This window comes from Eublepharis macularius, chromosome 2, assembly GCF_028583425.1.
Source record: "Eublepharis macularius isolate TG4126 chromosome 2, MPM_Emac_v1.0, whole genome shotgun sequence".
NCBI lineage: Eukaryota > Metazoa > Chordata > Lepidosauria > Squamata > Eublepharidae > Eublepharis > Eublepharis macularius.
Genome location: NC_072791.1, coordinates 21,022,219 through 21,045,674, shown reverse-complemented (window position 1 = coordinate 21,045,674; position 23,456 = coordinate 21,022,219). Strand labels below are relative to the sequence as shown.

General features: G+C 43.7%; 1 protein-coding gene across 1 annotated transcript in view; it reads left to right on the top strand.

Annotated features, from left to right (window-relative positions):
• The window catches only part of TRMT61A (tRNA methyltransferase 61A), a 52,686-nt gene extending 30,825 nt beyond the window's left edge, over nt 1–21,861 (top strand). The window contains exon 4 of the mRNA XM_054971954.1: nt 20,761–21,861. Coding sequence (XP_054827929.1) covers nt 20,761–21,089 — 329 coding nt within the window. The 3' untranslated portion in view covers nt 21,090–21,861. The remainder of the gene's footprint in view (nt 1–20,760) is intronic.
• The last annotated feature ends 1,595 nt before the right edge of the window (nt 21,862–23,456 follow it).

Sequence of the window (23,456 nt, the reverse complement as noted above, 5' to 3'; positions counted from 1 at the left end):
CAACAATAATCCTTACAACAATCCAGTAAATTAAATCAGCATTATTGTTGATTCAGTTGGCTAGAATGCGGAGGACATGTCAGAAGAAGAGATGACTTCAGAAAAGGGGGATTGCATGGTTGAATTTTCCCCATTTTTCTTTTTAAAAGGCCCTCCCTTATCTGTGAAATCTAGTATGTCTGGGTTTCTAGCTTAATCTAAACCCTAACATGCTAGACTTCTGTTACAGGATGCGTGGGGAACATTCCCATATGGCTCCAGTGTGCTCTCTTTGACCTTGTATGTTAATTTGACATCCTCCAAGTGACCCAAGATGGTTATTAAGCACGGGATGGAGGGCTGCATTGGTGTATTGATTGTCAGATAATCTGTGGATTGTTTTAAATAAACCTTTTGAGTGCCCCGTTTGGTGCAGATTTCTGATTTTCAGCTCAGCCATATGCTTCCTTTGCAGTTAATGTCCTCTAAAGCACTTGATGCTGGTCAGAAGCTTGCTGTTTATAATTGCATTTGTGGAAGGTTTTAAATTTTCATGTTGGGAGATGAGGAAGTGAACTGTAGAGGTGATTTTTTTTATTTTTAATTTAGGCTTCTTGCATTATGAATCAAGCCTTGCCACGGCTCAGAGCAGGAAGACGTGGGCGTTCTAGCTGGCAGAACCAGTGTACTCCCACCTCGGCCCGCTTGTAGGGCTACGGCAACTAGAAAAACTGAGCCAGGTATCCTTTTGTCATTGAGCAGAGGTTTGAAGTCTTGCTCCCAGAAGATTCCTTCCTGCATGAATTTCCCTACTGAGGAAGCTCTGCATGTCTGCCCCAGGAATGCTGAATGGGGCAGGGGCTTAAACATAAGACGTTCCTGCAGGATCAAACCAATGCTCTGGCATCGTCTTTCACACACCAGCCAACCAGTTGCCCTGGAAGGCTGAAGAACAGGGCAGAAACACCAAGCCCCCCACCCCACCCCCCGTGTGAACTCTTATTACTGGTATTCAGAGGTTTTCTGCCTCTGGATATAAAGGATCCCTTTGGCCACTGTGGCTAGTAGCCATTGTTGGGCATCTCCCATTTTGAAGCCCTCTGTGTTAGTGTCCATTAATATGTATTCTCAGGTGCACCATAGAGACAGATGATTAGAGGGATCCAACTGTAGCATTTAGTAAAAGCTGCAAGTTGCCATTGAGCAGGTTTTTTGTAAGGGTGCAAAGTGCCATTGCTATATTCCAGGGGTCCCCAACATGGTGCCCATGGGCACCACAGCACTTGCTGACACCTTTCCTGGTGCCCACCAAGTGTTTTTAGAAAGTGGGTGGGGCCAAGTGGATCTTTTGCCCAGCAAGGCTTCTGATTGCTATTAGAGATTTGATGGGCTGTGCTGATTTTTAAAAACATTGCTTTGGCAGCAGCTGCCACCAGCGTACAAGGATCTTCACTGTGTGACTGAAGGTAAGCTGTGGCAGCCATTTTGTGGCTGTGTGTTGGACTTTTTGCAAGTGTCCTACGCTCAGTCATGAAAGAGTTAAATTGTTGTTCTGTTTGTTTAGATAGCTAGTTAGCATAGGATCACTTAGGCTTGGAGAGAAGTTCCCACCAGAGAAAGTGGGAGTCTTTAGTCTTAATGAGGGAATCCAGGAATGTCTATTGGATGATCCAGTTTATTGGGGGCAATTAGCTTGCAACATATACTAAGGTTTTACTGCTCTTTGTCCAGCAATCTGCTACTACAGTCCACTACTACTACTTCACTAGACCATGCAGTCTAAGCTTTTCTCTCTCTAGGACCTAGTTGAGACTGTCAAGATGTAGTCAGAAACTGTTTGTTGTTTTTCCTACCAAATGTACCCTTTTTACCCTGTTATGTAGTAAAGTATTTTTATAGAGCTAAAATCACAGAAGTCTGTCTACTTATTTCCATTGCGCTATTATCAAACTCTGGAACTCTGCAAACTTATATCTGATTGCTGTGCAACCGCCAACACTGTGCCTGCCTGCTGCAGCAGCCGTTTTGTGGCAGCCATTTTGTGGCTGCGCCCATCACACTGTGTTAGAATTCCAAAGGTGCTCTCAGGCTTAAAAAGGTGGGGACTCCTACTTTATTCATTCACATCTCTGGAGTAAAAACCCTTTGGACATCACTTGGGAAATCCAGTTTTAATGTGCCAGTAAGACCTGTTCTTCAATGGTATATGACTTGAGCCCTTTTCTGTCTTGTGTGTGTCATGGCTTCTCTGTGTGTGGGGCTAGGCGGGCTTCTTGCACCTCACCATTGTCCCATAGGACTTGAGAATGCACTTTAGGAAACCCAAAACTCTTTATCGTGGCTGTACATTTTGAGAGATGATGGGCAAGGGGTCAGAGGAGCTGGCTTTGTCTTATGTTTCTGCTTTTTCCATTGAGGAACTGTGGGTAATAATTATGACAACAGTATTCACAGGCAGGAACTCTTTAATGTGAGGAAAATAATAACTGCTGCTGTAGCACAGTGGTTAAGTGATTTGGCTGCAAATCAGCACTCTACTGGTTTGAATCCCACTACTGCCATGAGCTCAGTAGGTGGCCTTGGGTAAGCCACTCCTCTCAGTCCCAGCTCCCCAGCTGTGTTGTGTGGATAATAACAACACTAACTTGTTCACCACTCTGGATGAGGCACTAATCTGTCTAGAAGAGCGGTATATAAGCGCAGTTGTTGTTGTTGTTGTTGTTGAGATAGATAGATAGATAGATAGATAGATAGATAGATAGATAGATAGATAGATAGATAGATAGATAGATAGATAGATAGATAGATAGATAGATAGATAGATAGATAGATAGATAGATAGATAGATAGATAGATAGATAGATAGATAGATAGATAGATAGATAGATAGATAGAGTGCCCCACTCAGAGCAGTGAACAAAGTCAGTGTTGGTATTTTCCCCACAATGCAACTCGGGAGCTGGGGCTGAGAGGAATGGCTTACCCAAGGCCAGGTGCAGGACTCATGGCAGTAGTAGGAGTCCAACCAGCAGAGTGTTGATTCACAACCTGACCACTTAACCACTGTGCAACAATCTATGCTATCCCTCCACCTCAGCCGCATTCTGAAGAAGTCTTACCTTTCAACTTAACTGCTGCACCTGAGGCACGCTACTCTTGGCCACAGCTGTCTGGCAATGAAAAGGGAATAATAATGCCGACCTGCCTTGCAGGGTTGTTTGTGAGGAATAAGGAGACTGTGTATTGAAGCCGTTTGGATGCTTTAAAAATGCTGTGGAGTGTCTGACCAGAGTTTGGCAGACCCGCTTTGAGTTCCCACTGTGCCACTGAAGCTTGCTGGATGACTTGTCACTCTCTCTCAGCCTCATCATCCTCACAGGGTGGTGGTTGTGAGGACTAAATTCAGGAGAGGAGAATTATGTCGTCAGCCACGTTGGGTCCTCGTTGAGGAGAAAAGCAGGATATATCTAAATAAATAAGCCCCAAGATGGACTGGATGCATTTTTCGGAACATGTGGACCCAGCTCCAATACGTGTATAAATGAGTTGAGCCATCTCATGTGGAAATCGTTTTGTTTAAAATATTTGCAAACGCATCCTTCTCCCGACACATCAAAGGTGGGCAAAACTCAGAAACAATATCCATTAAATAAACATCAGATTACCTTTTAAAAATGACTTCAAAATAGAACAAAAATAAACTTATTAAACAGCTTTTATACCAAAACTGATTCTCAAACTCTTCCGAAATAGTTCTGTTTTACACTCTCTCTGGAAAGCTGGTAGGGCCAAAGCCCCCTGACGTTTGGGGGAGATGTTCGATAGCTTGTGAAGAATATTGACTCCGTGGGCATAACCGTGTTAGCCTGTTGCAGCAGAAAATGAACAGGTGGCGCGTTAAAGACTAACCAGATTTCATTCCGGCAAAAACTTTTGTGGACTAGAGCCCACCAGGCAATTTTGTGTGTTTATTCCTACAGAATTCCACACACTCGTGCACACTAGGTGCCTTCTGTCTTCCACAGTAGGTCATAGGCAGGCTGTGCTCCCCGCACCCCACCTGGCTCTCTCACCAGTGGTGAGCCACTTTCTGCCATAGTGAAGAACAGAGAACTCTTCTCTTTTCCCCCCTTTATAATGAGTCTCCTTAACCCAGGAAAGCTACAGATTTTTGCAGAGAAGTTCTTTTTAAAAAGCAAAGCAGTGAACATCAGGCATCTAATACAATCTCTCTTTAATTCAGTGCAGGAAAAGCCCAGCTGCTATGCTGAGAATGAATTATGCAAAAATTAATTTGCATAATAGGCTGGCTGCAGTATTTAGACTTATGAATAATTAGGAATAGCTTTACACAGTGGTAAGGTATAGAACAAAGTGGGGGGAAGGGAAAGAGACAGGCTGTCCAAAGCTTGGGGGAAAGGAATAGGAAATTTAGCCAGTTTTTCTGAACCAGGAGTGTATCTGTGCTGGTGACTTAAACTGGTTTAACTAGAGTTGCCAACTCTGTGTTGGGGGAGATTTGGAGATCTGGGGGTCGAGTTTAGGGAGGGTAGGGTTTGGGGAGAGGAGAGATCTCAGTGGGCTATAATACCACAGAGTCCACGCTCCAAAGCAGCCATGTTTTCAAGGGAAACTGATTTCTGTATTTTGCAGATCAGTTGCAATTCCAGAAGATCTCCATGCCCAACCTGGAAGCTGGGAAATCTAGATTTAACAGTGATTTCTTCTGTGGCAACTGCAGTTCTGCATGCAGGGAGGGGGTGCTGTGGGGCTTAAACCAAGAAATCGCAACAGCATCACTGAATGTCTAAGATTCTTTAGAGAGAGCCATGGTCGTTGAAAAAAGAATAAAACCAATATGCTTTTGTAATGTAAATAAATATACTTCTGGAAACTCTGCCCATTTCTCTTGTCATTCTACTAAACGTTGCTCCCATGTCTTCATGTGTTGTTTTTTTTCCCTCTTTCTTGCTGAGACTCAAGGCGGATTATGCAGTGTAAGTCAATGCAAGCAATAGGATGTGACATCCAATATGCAGTGAAATTTGAAACACAGCAAAAAAGCATTCGTCATGATATGTTAAATAATGCAGAAGTATGCAAGTAGAAGACAACGTGATGGAGCAGGCTAAGAACATAAGAAGGGCCTGCTGGAATAGACCGGTCTGTCTAGTCCAACGTCCTGCTTCACACAGCAGCCAACCAGTTGCCATGGAGGGCAAGCATGGAATAGAGGCCAAGGTCCTCCCCTGATGCTGCTCCCAGCCCCGGTATTCAGAGGTCTACTGCCTCTGGATATGGAGGTTCTGTCACCATGGTTAGTCGCCATAGACGGACCTCTCCTCCATGAACCTGGTTAACTCCCTTTTAAAGCTATCTACGCTCACGGCCATCACTACTTTCCCTGGCAGTGAATTACACAGTTCAGTTACTTGTCGAGTAAAGAAGTATTCCCTATTGTCTGTCTTGAACTTATTTCAGCAACAATTTCATTGGGTGCCCCAAGTTCTCAGTATTCTGAGAAAGAGAGAGAAAAGAAGAAGCTCCCTCCATCGACTTTCTCTACCCCATGAATAATTTTATAAACCTCTTTCATGTCTTTCCCCCCCACAAAAGTCCCAGACTTGCCAGCCGTTTGGTGTAGTGGTTAAGAGCGGCAGGATTCTAATCTAGAGAGCCGAGTTTGATTCCACACTCCTCCGCTTGAAGCCGGCTGGATGGCCTTGGGTCAGTCACAGCTCTCTCGGAGCTCTCTCAGTCCCACCCACCTCACAGGGTGTCTGTTTCTTGGGGTCATAGTAACACTGATTTTGTTAACTGCTCTGAGTGTGGCACTAGTCTGTCCAGAACAGCGGTATATAAGCACAAGGTTATTATAGGAGAGATGCTTCAACCTCCTAATCATCTTGGCCACCCTGCTTTGTACTTCTCCAGGTCTGCAATGTCCTGTATGTGATACAGCAACTCAGACTGCACACGGTATTCCAAATGGGGTTGCCGCATAGATCTATAGGGGGGCATCATAATATTGATTGTCTTGTTTTCAGTCCCTTTCCTAATAATCCCCAGTATAAAGTTTGCCTTTTTCAATGATCCCAAGGTCGATCCCACTCATTCTCAACAAGTTCAGATCCCATTAGCTTGTACTTAAAGTTGAATTTCTTGTTCCAATGTGTATCACCTCACACTTACCCGTGGCATACTTCATCTGCTGCATGGTTGCCTACTCACCCAGTTTAAACTCACCTGTAGCTCTTCATAGTCTGCCTTAAGAATCATAGAATCTTAAGGTTGGAAGGGTTATACAACAGTTATAAGGACTATCCTAAGAGCATTATATTTGGACATGATACTTACCTTGGATACTTATTAATAGCATTGGTTGTACTGAGTAATTTGTATAATAATAAGATTGTATGACAGAATTAATACAAGGGGTTTTCCCCAGATAATTTGAAGGGGCTTTATTTATAACTATATTATTTAGTGTTCACTGTTTTCACTTGCACTTTACCAATAGAGTTTACTTTGATAATTATATAATGGCTTGTCAGTCTCCTGGGACTAGGTCCTACTTGATTTTTGCTCTTCATAGTCTGCCTTAAGAATCATAGGGTTGGAAGGTACCTCCAGGGTCATCTAGTCCAACCCCATTGAGCCTTAATTTTCACCATCCTGCATAATTTGGTGGTATCTGAAAACCTGGCCACTACGCTGCTCAGCCCCAATTCCAAATAATTTATGAACAAATTACATAGTACTGGCCCCAGTACTGATCCTTAATGGGCCTCCACTGCTCACTTCCCTCCACTGCAAGAACTGTCCATTTATTCATAGTCTCTGCTTCCTTCCACTGCATATAGCAGTGGTATTCATTTGGTGGATCGCAGAGAGCCAGATTAACAAATTGAACCACATTTACTTCCATCCCTCATGAGGCCTGTACTTCACAACAAACAGGTAACATTTACTATATGCCAGTGATACACGATGGCTTGGCAGCCACATGTGCCTCTGTGGGCTCACGTTATTGTGAACGTGGCTCTCTGTGACCCACAGTGAGTACGCTATATGGTACGGTCTAGTCTCATTCTTTGTATAAAGCATTTATATCCTTTGTCCCAAAGAGGGACCCAAAACAGCTTATATTGCCATCCTCTTCTCAAAACAATCCTGTGAGGTAGGTTAGGCCAAGTGTGTGTGACTGGCTCAAGGTCACCCATTGAGCTTCCATGGCAGGATGGGGATTCAAACCTGGATCTCCCAGATCCTAGTCTGGCCTTCTAACTACTACTTCTAAAGTAGCCGTTAGCAGAAAAGCAGGTTCTGTGCCAGTCAGGTTCTTGTTCAGAATGCTCCATTCTTCCCTTGCAACCAAATCACCTCTCTGTGAAAGGAACCACAAACTTCTGCTCTCCGTGGTGAAGTAATGCAAGAAATTGTCTGTCATCACAACCTGATGGCTGCTGCTGTGACTTTTCACAATCACATTGTGTGCGTGTGTGTTTTGTAATGAATCAAAGGGCTTTTTTTTTGCTTCCTTCGAGATCCCAACACTCCCATTTTCCTTGTCAGCAAAACGACAACTCATTCACGTGCTCTCTTGCTTAAAGGACATTCTGCCTCTCCCTTTTTCCACAGGCAATATTTTTAGCAAGCTAGTAAGCAAAGAGTAAATGCCAGGGAGGATGCTGTTCTTGGATGCTGTTGCCTCGCCCCCACAAATCGTCGACCCCCCCCCCCCCAGTCAAGATCATGGTAATTTACTGCTGCTGCAGTTGAGATGCTGTCATGGTATCATAGCACACAATGGATTGGATTCCTCTCTCCCAAATACAAAACCACATAAAATGCATTGTTCCTACAACTGAGGGTTGATTTCTTGCAGTCATTGCAAAAGAAAATTAGTATCACACATTTGCATCTGCTTTGTACCATGTCAGACCAGTGGTCCATTTAGCTCAATAATTTCTCTACTCTGACTGGCAGCAGCTCCACAAGTGAAGGGGGGGAAAGATCTTTCTCAGCAGCTACTTTCTGAGATCCTAGGGATTGAACCTGCAACCTTCTGCATAGAAAGCAGGTGCTGTTACCCAGAAAAGCTATGAAGGTTAAAGTAAATTGTTTCACTAAAGGCCTGCTTGGGATGGGAAAGATGTGTCTGACCTCCCTAAGAGTGAGTCTAGTTTTTCCATTCAGGGCCCATTATAGAAACAGCAGCCAAAATCTTAGGATGTGAGAGTTCCTTTTGGCCGTGTAGCACTAGATGCTGGAAGCAAACAATATGACAGAGCTGTTGCACTGTGAGCTATTGCGCTGTGAGCTATTGCGCTGTACCATTCCTAGGAGATTCTCAAGGCAGCTGGCTGTCCTCTGTGACAACTGGAATGTCGAACTAGTTGACATCATGACCTGATGCAGCAAAGCATTTTTTTATGAAGTGCCAGTTTTTGATGCAGGGGGTCATAGACCTCTTCTAAAGGTGGCTGGCTGGCTCTCCATTTAGGTTTATCACACCACCTTGTTACAGCTTTGGAAGACTCCGAGCTTGCTTCCATAGTCCTCATGATCACGGGACCAGATTCAGTGGTAAATGGAGGGGGGAAATCTAGAGGATCAGAAATAAAGATACATGAAAAGGGGCTCCAAACTCTTTATGTCCTTCAGCTCTAAAGATTGCTAGAAGAAATTTTTTTCCAAGGGCCAGTGCATGATTTTAGCACTAACCTGTCTACGTGTGTGTGCCGTCAAGTCACAACCATGGCGACTCTATCAAGGGGTTTTCAAGGCAAGTGAGGAGCTGAGGTCCTCTACCATTGCCTTCCTCTGCAGAGTCTTCCTTGATGGTCTCCCATCCAAGTACTGACCCTGCTTAGCTTCAGAGATCAGGCTGTACCATGCCATCTTCCCACCTGAAATGTTCATACTTACAGGTATTCATTTCAGAATCTATCACATTATCAGCCTGTGCCTCCACTAAGAAGCTCAGGGCAGCTCATAGTGGGATTGTGGTATAGATTTTGCTGAGAAACAGTAAAGAGATCTGTGGTCATCTGTGGACTTTATGGCAGTTGGCGTTGGACTAGGGCTGCGGGGGGGGGGAGGGGTCTGGGTTAAAAGCTTCACTTAGCCGTGAAACTTGTTGGGTGAAGATATGAAGCGGCCTTATACCGAATCAGTCCATTGGTCCGTTAAGGTCAGCATATACCAGTGATGATGTTGGCATGCCAGGAAATCAGTGGGGTGGGAAAAGGACAAAGGGTTGTTCTTGAAGGCGTGCTTGAAGACTTAGCAGCAGTGTTCTTCCAGCATCTCATGAATTTGCCTTGTGCTGGTCTGGGAGGCCCTTATGGCCATAAGCTTTGCCTATGGCCTTCTGCAACCCTGGCCCCAGGAATTTTTATTTTATTATTTATTTTATTTGTGTCATTTATAGTCCGCTTTTCTCACTGAGACTCAAGGCGGATTACACAGTACGAGATTAGTAAAGTCAGTATCAAGGACATTTCCATAAACAATGCCATAGGGTAAATATACACAAGCTTACAAAGACACGGCATTAGCAGGAATCCAATACAGAGTTGAAGAAATGCTGAAACAGAACATAAGGCTGACATTAAACAGCATGAAGCACAGGTAGATCATAGGAGCACATATTTAAAACAACAGACATAAAGCAACATAGTGGGGAAGTCTGTGGACCCTAACTCATTAGCAAAGCATCTGAGACCCCTTTCTTATAATACTAAAGCTTTTTTGAATAAGTTGTGCATCATTTGCAGAAAGCTAGGAGAGTGCCTCAGTTGCTTGGTCAGAGATCTGGTCGAGTGGGCAGACCAAGTGGTGTCTATTCCAGGAGTAGCATAAGGACCGCTGGATTTATGTCCATTACAATGTTGATGTTCGTGTACATGGCAGGAATGTGTGGCTGAACTGTTGTGATCCTCTTGGCTCCTGAGAGATTTCACTGCAAAATAAAACCTCTGTATCATCTGAAAGCTGTTAAACTCCACAAAATGCCATGGGAAGTCCTGCGTTGTTATTCTTTCTCTTACTCCCTTTCGTCCCCGTAATGTTTCACTTTTAGAAAATCTTTCCAACCCGAGCCACGTTCTGAGTAAACTCTTGACCTTCTGGTGCTTACGGCGGATCTTGGCTTTCCGTCCAGACTACCCTCCCACCACCTCTCCTGCGGAGCAGGGTGAGCTGGCAACTTCGGAAAAGCGTTTTCTGACAAACCCTTTTGCCCCCCTGCCTGGAGTGGATGAGGGGTTAGAAGAGTTTCTACAGACCCATCTTTTGTTCTTTGCCCTTCCTCCTCCTCCTCAGCCATTTCAGATGAATTATACATGCATGCGCTAATTTTTGAGACAGCTTCCCTGATCAAAAAGCTCGCACAGCTTCCCCAGTGTGAGCAAGATTAATCTGGGATAATTACTGTATCGACTCCGAGCAACACACAGCTCTCATTAAACAAATTGCACTGCTGTAGCTTTTCAAAAAGAAAAGCACTTGGAAGGAGCCACCTGGGGTGCGGGGGGGGGGGGGTTGCTGCATTCAGACAACACTTCTTCTCACATCAGGGGGTTGTTCCTGTGCTAGGATTCTCTTGGGGAAAATATGGTGTAGAAATAGTATATTCTGGGAACTAACGATCTCTAAAAGAGTATTTAACCTTTACAGAGAACATTCAGGGCTAAATACACCAATCTTGTTGCTAGCCTTACAGTGCTCCTATAAGGTAGGCCAGTACCCCACCTACCAGTCCACTCATCCCTTGCGTTGAAGGAAGGTGTCTTGAGTTGGAGGAACATTTCACCATTTGCAGAGCAGAGGAAAAGCTTACAACCTGCTCTTCGCATACTCCCTTGCGCCAACTGCGTTTTTCATGCAACCTTATCCTTGTGATGCACTCTCTTAGGATGGTTGTTGTGGGTTTTCCGGGCTGTATTGCCGTGGTCTTGGCATTGTAGTTCCTGACTTTTCGCCAGCAGCTGTGGCTGGCATCTTCAGAGGTGTAGCACCAAAAGACAGAGATCTCTCAGTGACACAGTGTGACACAGTGTGACACTGAGAGATCTCTGTCTTTTGGTGCTACACCTCTGAAGATGCCAGCCACAGCTGCTGGTGAAACGTCAGGAACTACAATGCCAAGACCACGGCAATACAGCCCGGAAAACCCACAACAATCATCATTCTCCGGCCGTTAAAGCCTTCGACAATGCACCCTCTTAGGCTTATCCATCTGGCATAACCCAGGCCATTGGCATTTTCTATGGTAGGCTTAGTCCTCCGGCATGGCTTGGGTCTGCAGGGCGCCTTCACTTGCTGCATTCAGGAAGGAATTTTTGTTTCAGAGCATTCAGTAGTGTGAAGTTTTGGCAGATCTGGCTGTGTTTGTGGCTTTTATCTTGTTGATGAACGATTGTATCATATTTTGTGTGTTTGCAACGTCTTGTTGCTTTCTTAGTTGCTTTGAGTCTCAGGAGGTATGGTGGGGAATGGGATATTAATCTTTTAAATAAATAAAATACTGCAGACGGCAAAAAGTGTTTCGGTTAGTTCCAGAGGTTTCCTTATTTTTGAAATGTATTTGTAAATGCATACAGGTATACTTTAAAAACATGTAAAAGCTTGTTGGTAATTGTCACAAATTGCATCTCTTATGGATTAGGCACAATAAGAAGAGACTGGAGCTGATATCAGTTACACTTTATGTTGCAACCATTGATGAAATAAGGGGTGGGTTTCAGGATAATTATTATTTTTCTAATTTGTCCGGAGTTCAGAACCTACTACTCTTCAAGACTAAAAGTGGAACTACAAGTGACAAAAGGCACAGGTTGGACACTTGTCAGCTTCCCTCCAGTTTTGATGGGAAATGTAGGCAGCTTGGCAGAATGTTGGACAAGTGACAGTTGAAAAGTCCATTGGACAGCAGTCAGAGAGCCAAGCTGCAAGACTAGGATGCCTACATTTCCCATCAAAACTTGAAGGAAGCTGACAAGTGTCCAACCTGTGCCTTTTGTCACTTGTAGTTCCTCTCTTAGTGATTCATCCCTCTGCCACTCAGGCCTGGTTCACACATGCAAGGGGATAAGGTGGTAGAATCATAGAATCATAGAGTTGGAAGGGGCCATACAGACCATCTAGTCCAACCCCCTGCCCAGTGCAGGATCAGCCTAAAGCATCTCTGACAAGTATTCATCCAGCCTCTTCTTGAAAACTGCCAGTGAAGGGGAGCTCACCACCTCCCTAGAATGGACCATACCACCTCAGATTGCAGGTGCCGGACTTACTGGACTTCCCGTATGCCCAAACAGCCACCCAACCCCTGTGCTTTTGAGAATTTTTTGTTCCAGAACAAGCCTTGCACAAATCCATCAACAGCCACGGGTGGTTTTTCCTCCTATCTGAAAAGGGTTCGTTTTTGGCCATCTTGGGCAGGGCTTTTTTTCAGCTGGAACGCGGGGGAATGGAGTTCCGGAACCTCTTGAAAATGGTCACATGGCCGGTGGCCCCGCCCCCTGATCTCCAGACAGAGGGGAGTTTAGATTGCTCTCCGCGCCACCGAGCGGTGCGGAGGGCAGTCTAAGTCTTGGGACTTCACCTTCACATAGCTAGTACTTGGCTTTTACCATCAGGCCCCCATTTACTGTCAGTGCCACACTTTCATCGCTTTATAACAATCCAGTATAAAAACTCATCAAACAAAACCTCTTTAAAGGCCAACTGCAAACAATAGCAGGCTGCTCTCAGTGGCTCCCAGACTACTCCTCTGAACACAAAGCATGTATTGTGAGGTGACATTTCACTGAGATGAGAAGAGATGTGTTTTCCTCCCAGTTTCCCTGAACACTTAGAATTAAAAGATCTCCATTTTTTTTAACATCCTCTGGCTTTAAAAAAAAGTCTTTTCCATTGGTAGCAACACTTTGGAATATATTTTGTGTTAGCTGTGATTTACTAAGTAGATTGCCCTCCAGGTTTTCCTTCTGTGCTGTTTCTAAAAATGTGGTTTGGCATGGCAGAAATGCAAACATGGGGGGAGGGATCTCAGTTCCAGATGTTCTGTGATTCTGATGACTGCAAAGCAAGATGCAGCATCTCTTTCTCTCCCCAGATGTTCAGATTTTAAACAGAGGCTTCATGCAGCGTATCAGAGCAATGGTTACAGGTGACAGAGATTTCCATCCTTTAAAAAAAAATGCTTGTGCAGAAAGACATCTTTGGTTCTGAAGATCCCGAGGAGTTAGCTGTGTTAGTCTGTAGTAGCAAAATAGTAAAGGGTCCAGTAGCACCTTTAAGACTAACCAACTTTACTGTAGCATAAGCTTTCAAGAACCACAGGTCTCTTCTTCAGATGCATGGAAAGGTAAGAAGAAACTGGCCATATATATACAGCTCTCTCTCTACATATGGCCAGTTTCTTCTTACCCTCCATGCATCTGACAAAGAGAACCGTGGTTCTCAAAAGCTTATGCTACAGTAAAGTTAGTCTTAAAGGTGCTACTGGACTCTTTACTACTTTGGTTCTAAAGATGTTCGATAAAGATTGTCAGGACAGAGCAAGGCCACTGTGATTTTTATTCTCAGATTGAGCTAAGAATCCTGCCTGGAAAACCATGTATAACAAAATTAGAAGTTACAGAATTAATTATTGGGTGACTATTGTTTTGAGTGTGTATATATATCCCAGCCTCATAACCTTGGAATCCTTTAGCAAAATATGCTCTAACGGTCCCTATTTATCTTGTTTTCTGGCCCTTGCCCCCTGTAAATCATTTCTAGTTTATATTTTAATCCCAACCTTCTTCCAAAGAGCTCAGGACTGCATACCTGAGTCTCCATCCACATTTTATCCTCACATCAACCCTGTGTGGTAGGTTATCCTGAGTAAGGGAGTGAAACAGCCCCATCAACAGGTTTTGTGGCTATGGAAGGATTTGAATCCAGGTCTTCCTAATCATAGACTTTAACCAGTATTCACACTGTTGTTTTGCTGTTGGAGGATGAAAATTATACTTGTGCAAGTTCTTAGAAAGATTGCTGGTAATTGGGAGTATGGATGTACATTGGCTGTAGTGCACATGTGTGTATGTGGGTGGTGCATATGAACATTAAACTATGATTTGTTGAATAGCTTAGGCTTCTCATGATGTAACCGCTGAGATTCATTTTGAATTGTGGATTAATGTGTTATAGGGCAATTCTGATTTTTGAATGTAAATTTAACTGCTCCTAGTTAAGTGCAAGAAGCCACGTGCCTTGCATGCGGAAAGGCCCACTTTCACCAGTTATAAAAGGAGGATTTGAGTCTGGTAGCATCATAAAGACCAACAAGATTTTCAGGATATAAGCTTTCAAAAGCCAAAGCTCCCTTCTTCAGATAGAAGAATTTTGTTGCTCTCTAAGGTACTTCTTGACTCAAATCCTGCTGTTCTACTCTAGATCGACACAGTTACCAACCTGAAGCCAATTATAAAGGATCACAAGTACAAAGACGCAGGAAAAACCCACACAGTACAGGCTTTTCTGAAATAAATTAATACAATGTCAGAGAAGTGTAATATACAGCACGCCTGGGCAGTAACCCTTGATGCAAGAGTTATATGTGTTGCTTACAGAAGAGCATCCGTACCTGTGAAATGGTGGAGGATATGAACTGATAGCTCTTCGACAAGACTTGTGTCATATCTGCAGTGGTAGAGAGGAATGTAGCACTTGAGGCTGTAGGTGTCAGGGGATACCATTTGTGTTAGCCTCCCAGTGACACCACAAACCTGCTAAGATATTTATCACTTTCACGGTGAAAAAAGTATGACGTAGTCCTCATCCTAGACTATATGGATTAGATTCTTTTTTTATGTGAGAGATCGGTTTTTACTGTGATGATCTTTCTTCCGCATACAGCCCAGAATTCTACTACTGCATTCTGGCCAACTTGTGGAATAGCTCTCAAGCTTGACAGTTCTCTTTCCTCGGTTACAGAGCCTTTAAAAAAAAATCATTTGTCTTAATAGAATTTGTCCCCATTGCTCTCTGTTTTCATCAGGCAACTTGCCTTATTATCAGTTGCATGGCTTACGTAGGAGACTTTTGTAGGAACCAGCAGCATTCTTGGCCCCAACAACAGACTGGAGAGGCAAAAGAAATGTGGAGCAGATCAGCAATAATGTCTTGGGTCCCTCGCCACTGTGGTCTTCGTGCCCATCCTCCATCCCTTCAAACCCATTTTATGCCCGGCAAACTGCCTTGCGGAAGACATTGCATCACGAGCAAGACGATATGATTGCTGGATTTCTGGTCATCATACAACGTCCTTTTCTTTTTTTTAATTCCTTGATCCGATTTCGCTGAGTGTCTTTTTGGGCCACACATGAATGCTTCATTCTGTTACCAGCGGGAGAGGTGACATTGTGACAAATGGAGAGACGGGACACCCCATAGAATGCTGGGTGGCTCGTCTAAAAAGCCTTGAGCTGTTTTTTTTTCAGTGATGTGGAGGAGAGAGTTTAAACTTTATTGGCTCAAAGATTTTTGGTTTCTGTTTTGTTAAACTAATCAGTTCACCTTCAGGAGATTTTCCTTCCCTGTCTCCTGTCAAGTTGATGCTTTCAGTAGATGTGAGCCTTCTTGGCTCGAAGGATAAAATCTTCAGACCTCTCCATCTACGGGCTGAAGATTATTTTGTGTACACATACCATCCTTTAAAATAAATAAATACTGCCAAGTGCTTCTTTCTCTGTAGTTTCCATTCAAGCAATTCAAACTTAGAAGCTGGTAGACAAATTGCTACCCAGCAAGGCCTTGTTGGTACATGGTTACTGTACACATTTTCAATTTAAATCACACAGCCCAAAGAATCCTGGGAGTTTTAGTTCTGGCAAGGTGCTGATAATTCTCTGCTAGAGATCTCTAGCCCCTTCTTCCAAACTACAGTTCCCAGGATTCCATGGGAAAAAAGAGTGACCATTAAACCCACTGAAATCTATGGTGTGGATGTGAATATGCCTTATATTAAATCAGGCCTATAGTCCATCTAGTTCACTGTTGTCCGAGCGGTTCTTCTTCCCAGCATCTCAAGAAAGATCTCTTTCTTTATCAAGCCTTTCTGGAAATGCCAAGTATTAATAATACTAACAACAACAACATTTGATTTATATACCGCCCTTCAGGACAACTTAACACCCACTCAGAGTGGTTTACAAAGTGTGTTATTATTATCCTCACGACAATCGCCCTGTGAGGTGGGTGGGGCTAAGAGAGCTCTGAGAAGCTGTGACTGACCCAAGATCACCCAGCTGTCTTCAAGTGGAGGAGTGGGGCATCAAACCTGGCTCTCCAGATTAGAGTCCTGCTGCTCTTAACCGCTACACCAAACTGGTATTGAACCTGGGACTTTATGCATGCTGCCTTATACTGAGTCAGACTGCTAAAAACATAAGAAGGACCTTGCTGGATTAGACCATTTGGTCATCTAGTCCAGCATCTTGTTTCACACAACCGGTTGCTCCAAAGGATCAACAAATAAGGCATAGAGAACAAGGCCTTCCCCTGATGCCGCCTCTTAGCTGCCTCTGTATATGGAGGTACCCTTTATTCACCATGGCTAGTAGCCATTGATAGCCCTATCTTCCTTAAATCTGTCTAAGCTCCTTTTAAAGCCATCGACAGTTGTGGCCATTAGGTGTCCACTGGCAGTGAATTCCACAGTTTAATTACTCATTGAGTAAAGAAGTATTTCCTTTTGCCTGCCCTTAAACCTATTACCGTCAACTTCACTGGATGCTCTCAAGTTCTAGTACCGTGAGAAAAAGCTCTCTCTATAAAGGACAATAGAAGCACTGGGTACTCCAGAGCCAAGGAAGTGAGAAGCAGGAGGGGGGTGGGTTGTAAGGGATGGAGAGGGGAGAGAGAGGTGCAAAGGGAGACCACAGTTTGATTTCCCTGAACTATCCTATCCAGGGCTTTTTTTCTGGGAAAAGAGGTGGTGGAACTCAGTGGGTTGCCCTCAGAGAAAATGGCCACATGGCTGGTGGCCCCGCCCCCTGATCTCCAGAGGGGAGTTGAGATTGCCCTCTGCGCCGCTCAGCGGCGCGGAGGGCAATCTCAACTCCCCTCTGGAGATCAGGGGGCGGGGCCACCAGCCATGTGACCATTTTCAAGAGGTTCCGGAACTCCGTTCCCCCGCGTTCCCCCTGAAAAAAAGCCCTGATCCTATCAAAATTTATCCTATAGTCACCAGGAGATCAAGGCCCGTTCTGGTAGAGACACAACCAATCCAGGAAGGTTGACAAGAGAGAATATTCCAGTTCTTCAAGGTTTGTAGTATGGTTTATTTGTTCGAAAAGTCAAATGGCTGCATTTCTGATTAAAAGGTCGCTAACAGCAAAAGAACAGTTATCAAAAACAACATAAGCAACGGCCAAAACAACAGAATAAAAACAGCAGCCTTATGAACAATTAAAAATAGGGACTACAGATAAATGGTAGAGACTATATTAAGGTGTCACTTAGCATTAAGATAAGAGGCGCGTGAGTACCGCTTCTTGTCAGATTCGAGTATCAACTCCTTCCTGTAGGCTCTGGTATATCTTAAGAATGATCTTGAGTCTGATTAAGGAGTGAATGAAGAGAGTTTATTCAGGATCTACAACTCTGACAGAAAGGAGAGAAACAGAATAGATACAACTCAGTAAAAAGGGAGGAGGGAACCTCCGGGAAGAAACAGGAAGTAGCCTAAGAGCCAAGCTACAACTGACGCCTGACACAAGTTGGACACTTGTCTGCTTCCCTCAAGTTTTGATGGGAAATGTAGGCGTCCTGGTCTTACAGCTTGGCTCTCTATTGAATTGAAGTTTACAGAAACCCTCCCACACACACCCAGCGGAGGGGAAGGGGGCACCCAGCAAGAGCCCAACGCCTGCACTCCCCTCCCGACCGCATGTTCTCCCTCCCATAAACTGCCGCTCTGTAAACTTCAATTAAATGGAGAGCCAAGCTGCAAGACCAGGATGCCTACATTTCCCAATTCCCTTAAAAACTTGAGGGAAGCTGACAAGTGTCCAACCTGTGTCAGGCATCACTTGTAGCTTGGCTCTGTGAATACCAATCTGGAGACATGCAAGAAGGGCAGAAGAGAAGAGGAAAGAAGGATTCCACTCTGCCAACTATCTGTCAGACCCGCTGAGCAGAAACTAACAAAATTATCTGTAACGTGAATATGGGCATGCTGGCTAACTGGAATTAGTCTGTCTCACATTCACGCTCATACATTCACGCTCATACTCAAGTATGGTGGTGTGGTTGGACAAGGAGTGGAACAACCCAGGTTCGAATCCCCACAAGTCATGAAATTTACTGGCTGGCCTCGGGCCAGTCACACTTAGCCTAGTCTACCTCACAGGGTTGTTGTGAAGATAAAATATGTCCTGCTGACCCGGGCCCATCGGGACATATTATCATTCTGCCGGGCCCGTAAGACAGAGTTGTTCCGCCAGGCGTTCGGTGGTTGAAGGGGGCGGTGCCATGTCGGCCTCCCACCTTTGGGGTGGGGGGTTCTCCCCACCATTGCACCTTAATATATTTGGTTAATTTATTTTATTATTGTTTATTGTACGTTGATTTTAGAATTATTGTTTTTTTGTTTTTATTGATTTTAATTGATGTTCACCGCCCAGAGCCCCTGAGGACGGTTTATAAATCAAAGTAATAAATAATAAAAATGGAGGAGCAAAGAGCCACATATGCTACACTGAGCTCCTTGGGAGGAAAGCTGGGATAAAATGATACTAAATAAATACACCTGGGTTAAATGGAGCTGTAGACTCCTGCTTTGTGGGTAGAGGGAATAATCTCTGATTTGCCCACATGCCTACATTCATGCATTGTGAGTAGCTAGAAGTTTCTAAACAAGATTTTGTGTGTGAGAAGGGAAACAAGAACACCGCACCGAGCCAGGATCATGCACAAATCTGGCTTAATGCCGGCTAGCGGGAGCGTGTGAATGCCTTGAGTCAATTTGCACACAGGGACACCATGTGAGAATGAAGGATCCACAGCCCTGACATGGTGTGCTGTATAAAAATTACAAGTTAACGGAAGCTGTAATATCTCTGCATCCCATGAGGCGTCTCACCCTCTTCCCATGTTTCCGTTAGGTCCTTGTTGCCCAAGAAATAATATTTTTAGATTTCTTGTAAAAATGTGTTTCCTTCTCTTGGGATTGTGGGCTGTTGTTTGGGTTCGTTAATTAAGACAGAAAGTCCCGGATATGTTCACAGACACTAAGAAAAGACAGTTTGGAGGCATCCATCTGATAAAATAGCTAGAGCCGTGCAAAGTTGGCGGGTTTGCGCATTTAATCTTTTCCCTGCTCAGCAATGTTCATTTCACATTTTGTTGTAAAAATGCTTAAGAGTTAATAGAGGAGGAGGAGCTGCGGGAAACTGAACTAAGAAAGAGTGTTCTTAGCTATGTTTGCCCATAACAACAATGAGCAGCAATGTGGGAAAGTTAGTACCTTGTTCAGGAGACACTAACTTCTACACGGAGGAATTAAAAAGTAGGGCATTAACTGGGAGCTGTTGGCAACCCAGCCCAGACGCAAACTGTTCCATCTATTTCTTGTTTCATCTTCATCCCGTCTTCATCTAAACTGGCTCCCAATTTGTTCCTGGGATTAATTCAGGGTTCTGGTATTGACCTTTAAAGTCCTATACAGCTTGGGGCCAGCATGTCTTAAGGACCGTCTACGCCCATATAAACCTACCCAACCTCTCCAGTCATTTTTAGAGATGCTTCCGGTGCCCCCACCATCTCTCAGACTAGGCCAGCAGCCTAGTGGTTGTATATGTGTTTATATGTTTTTATTGAATTATTTTATATATTGAATGTTGTTTTAATGTCCAAATGTTATATTGTTTTGATGTTCACCACCTTGGGGTACCCTATTTGAGTGGGAAGGTGGCATAGAAATGTTTTAAATAAATAAATATTTACAGTGTGCACAGTAGCAAAGTACATGAAAAATGGAAAAGCCAGTGAAGAAATGCTAAATTTCCTATTTCCGTTCTGCACATTTCTAGGTTCTGTACGGAATTTTGCATTCTTAAAATAGTGGAGTACAAATGGCCCCATCTGTAATCTCTCTCTTAGTGGTATGTTTGAAGCAGATAAAGATAGTTCTGTTTGGTCCTACTTTGGGAAATTACCCCTCCAGTGTGTTTATAGACTTGCTTTTACTTTTGGTATTTTTAGTGTGTGATTTTTTTAAAAAAAATGAAGCTTTAAATGATTTTATAGTACCCTGTTTTGGAAACAGCAGCTGAAAGATGGTTTAAGAAATCTTGCACAATATGTTGGGGTCAGGAGCTCCCTCCCCCCCGACTTTGTATAAACCAAGCATTAAAACTGCAATCCTGAAATAATTTACTTTTAAAGTAGCCGCCCCATTGACTGAAGTGAAGTTGATTCATGGAAGTGAATTGCCGCATAGTTATTTATTTAAAATAAACTTCCTATCCCACAATCCTAGCCCACATGTTCCGGAGATGTCCATCAATAAAACCAGCCATGAATGCATCAATAAATTCTGCACATTTTATCATAAAGCCGACAGCCATAAAACAGAAGCTAAAAAATCAAACTTGGGCAAAGGAACCCCAAAAATTGACAGCTTGGGAGAATAAAAATCTTTTCATTGATAGGGAAGCCGAGCTTGCATGGGATTATTAAGGCTGTCAGATTCTCATTCATTCTCTCTCTTTTTTTTTTAAGGAGGACGCATCTGTTCCTTTTCTCCCTGCATTGAACAAGTTCAAAGGACCTGCCTGGCTTTGGAAGAACATGACTTTACTGAAATTAATACTTTGGAGATTCTGCTCCGAGTATACAACGTTAGAACAATTAGCTTGCAAATCCCTGACCTTGGTAAAGCAGCCGGGGATAATTCAAGCGCAGACTTGGACGCAGGCAGCCAATCAAATCAAGATGCCTCCTGTACTAATCTCCACCAGGGCGCTGTGCAATTTAAAAGCGGTGTCCCGCTCCGTGAAATGGTGGCTCACACTGGATATTTGACCTTTGCTACCAAATGCCTATTTTAGCTACATACGTAAAGAGGCCCTCCGCATCCCTCTCCCTTCTCCCCCACCCCTTCCATCCAGCATCCAAGCTTTTCAGTCGGCAGGCACTTCCATATATAGTCAGATTGAGTAAAGATTATGCTTTGTTTAAATAGCACACAGGAGTGCTAACCAGATCAGCCTTGGCAAGACACTGTCATTTTGAAACAGTGCTTGGCTAGCTGTGAGCGAGGAAGATGGATTACCAGCTAATAGCAGTAGGCTGGGATTTAAGAAGTAATAGCCACTGGACTAGGTGGCCGCCTTTTTTTTTAATGTAATGCTGTGGGTTTCCTTGGTTTTCCGAAGTCCTGTATTGATTCTTTCCCTCCTGTGTGTGTGCGTGTGTGTGCGCGCCATGGGGAGAGAACGGTGCATGTGCATTTTAATCAGGCATTTATTTAATATTGGCCTTTTAAGTACTGGAAGGAGGCATTGTAATGACCAGGCTCAAACCTATTCGGTGAAGGAATTGTTCTAATTCTAAGGAGGGCTGCTTGGCTGAGCAATGACTCAGCAGGGAGGCTCTTGAGCATTCAAGCCAACCCTGTTTTATTTCACTTGGTTGCACGGGACTCCCGCACAGGTTGTTTTTTTTGGGGAGGGAGGGGAGTTTGCTGGTTTCCTATAATATTATAAGTGGCAGGCCAAAATTGCCTTTGCTCACACCGTCAATCACATGCCTCCGCTTGTGCAGAAAGAGCAGAAGTTTAACCAACTGTGATTAATCAATAAAATATTTCTTTCAAAGAAATGCATGGCTTCATGGTGTAATGTGCCAGATAGCAAACAATGTTATATGTTATTTAAACAATCAGAAATTTTTAAGTGGCACCTGCAAATGGCCTTTAGAGTTCGTTTTTGCATTTTGATAGGTGCAGAAGGCTTATACATGCAGGTTTCCCCACCAGATCTGCATTTATAATCCTTGCATATGAGTGCTTATAGGGGAAGGAATATCATGCACGGATTTGGTTCCTGCATGTGGAAGCACACATTATATTAGGTGACCTATCTGCAGCTCTCAGAGGAATCCTGTTCATTTCCATTTATCCTTCGCAGTAAGTGGTTTTGAGGACTATTTGCAATTCTCCAGCCATGCAGTTCTGAGTAAACTCATTGCATTCCTTGGAATTATTTAGGGTTGCCAATATCCAGGTGGGTCCTGGAGATCTCCCAGAATTACAACTGATCTCTAGACTACAGGGATCAGCTCCCCAAGAGAAAACAGCTGCTTTGGAGGGTGGACTCTATGACTTTATGATCTGTAGAGGTTCCTCCCCAAACCCTGCCCTCACCAGGCTCCACCCCCCCACCCCCCTGTATTTGGCAACCTTACAATTATTCCAAAATAAATTGATTTGAAAATTAAAATTTATTACACTGTCTCTTCACATCCTTGAATAGCCAAATCAAAGTCAGTAGAGCTGTGTTTTGAGTAAAGCTTTTGAGGACCGCAGCTTCAGACACAATGCCACTCAATGATAGTGGGACAGCAGTTGGAATTTTCTCTTTTTTTCAGTGGAATTCAGCAGACCGACCTGAACAGTTGATGGAGAGTTTCATTTGAGGACTGCTTGACTGAATGAACCTTTATAATAATTTTCCTGTGTCTGGAAAAGTAGCAAGGGGAGGAGAAAGCGAAACTAAAACTCCTCTTTAGACGTCTAGATGTTACAACGAACCATGTTTTTGTTAAACCATGGTTTTGCATGACAAATTCTGTTTAGTCTACAACAGTAAGAAACAAATGCTAGATTTCTAATTTCCCCTCTCTTGCCTTCCAGCAGAGAGCACAATTCATTATATGGCCAGGGGGCTGAAAGAGACAGCTGTCTTCAGTAACCGTGGCTATCTCAGCAGCACTTGACAAACCATGGTTTGAAATCTTAGTCTGGTGTAACTCCGCAGGCCCTACAGTGCATTCCTAAGCAAAATTACACCCTTCTTGAAGTCAATGGACTGCGTGTGTGACTGTATTTAGGATCACACTGTTCATCTGTTAGATTGTCCATATTCAGATTTCACAACCACAATTTATCATGATGACTGAATAGAGCCCTATCTTGTTCTTCACAAAGAAGTGTACACCTCAAGCCCTCAATAATGTAACAACAACAACTTTATTCAGCCATTTTGATCATAACCCTTTACCGAGAAGGAGTACCCATTCTGGTCTATTGACAAACTATACTTCTAATATACTCTACATATTATACCTAGCATCTTAGGTAGGAGAAAAGAGCAAGAGTCTAGTAGCACCTATAAGACTAACAAAATTTGTGGTAGGGTATGAGCTTTCGTGAGTCACAGCAGCGGTGAGTCATGAAAGCTCATAACCTACAACAA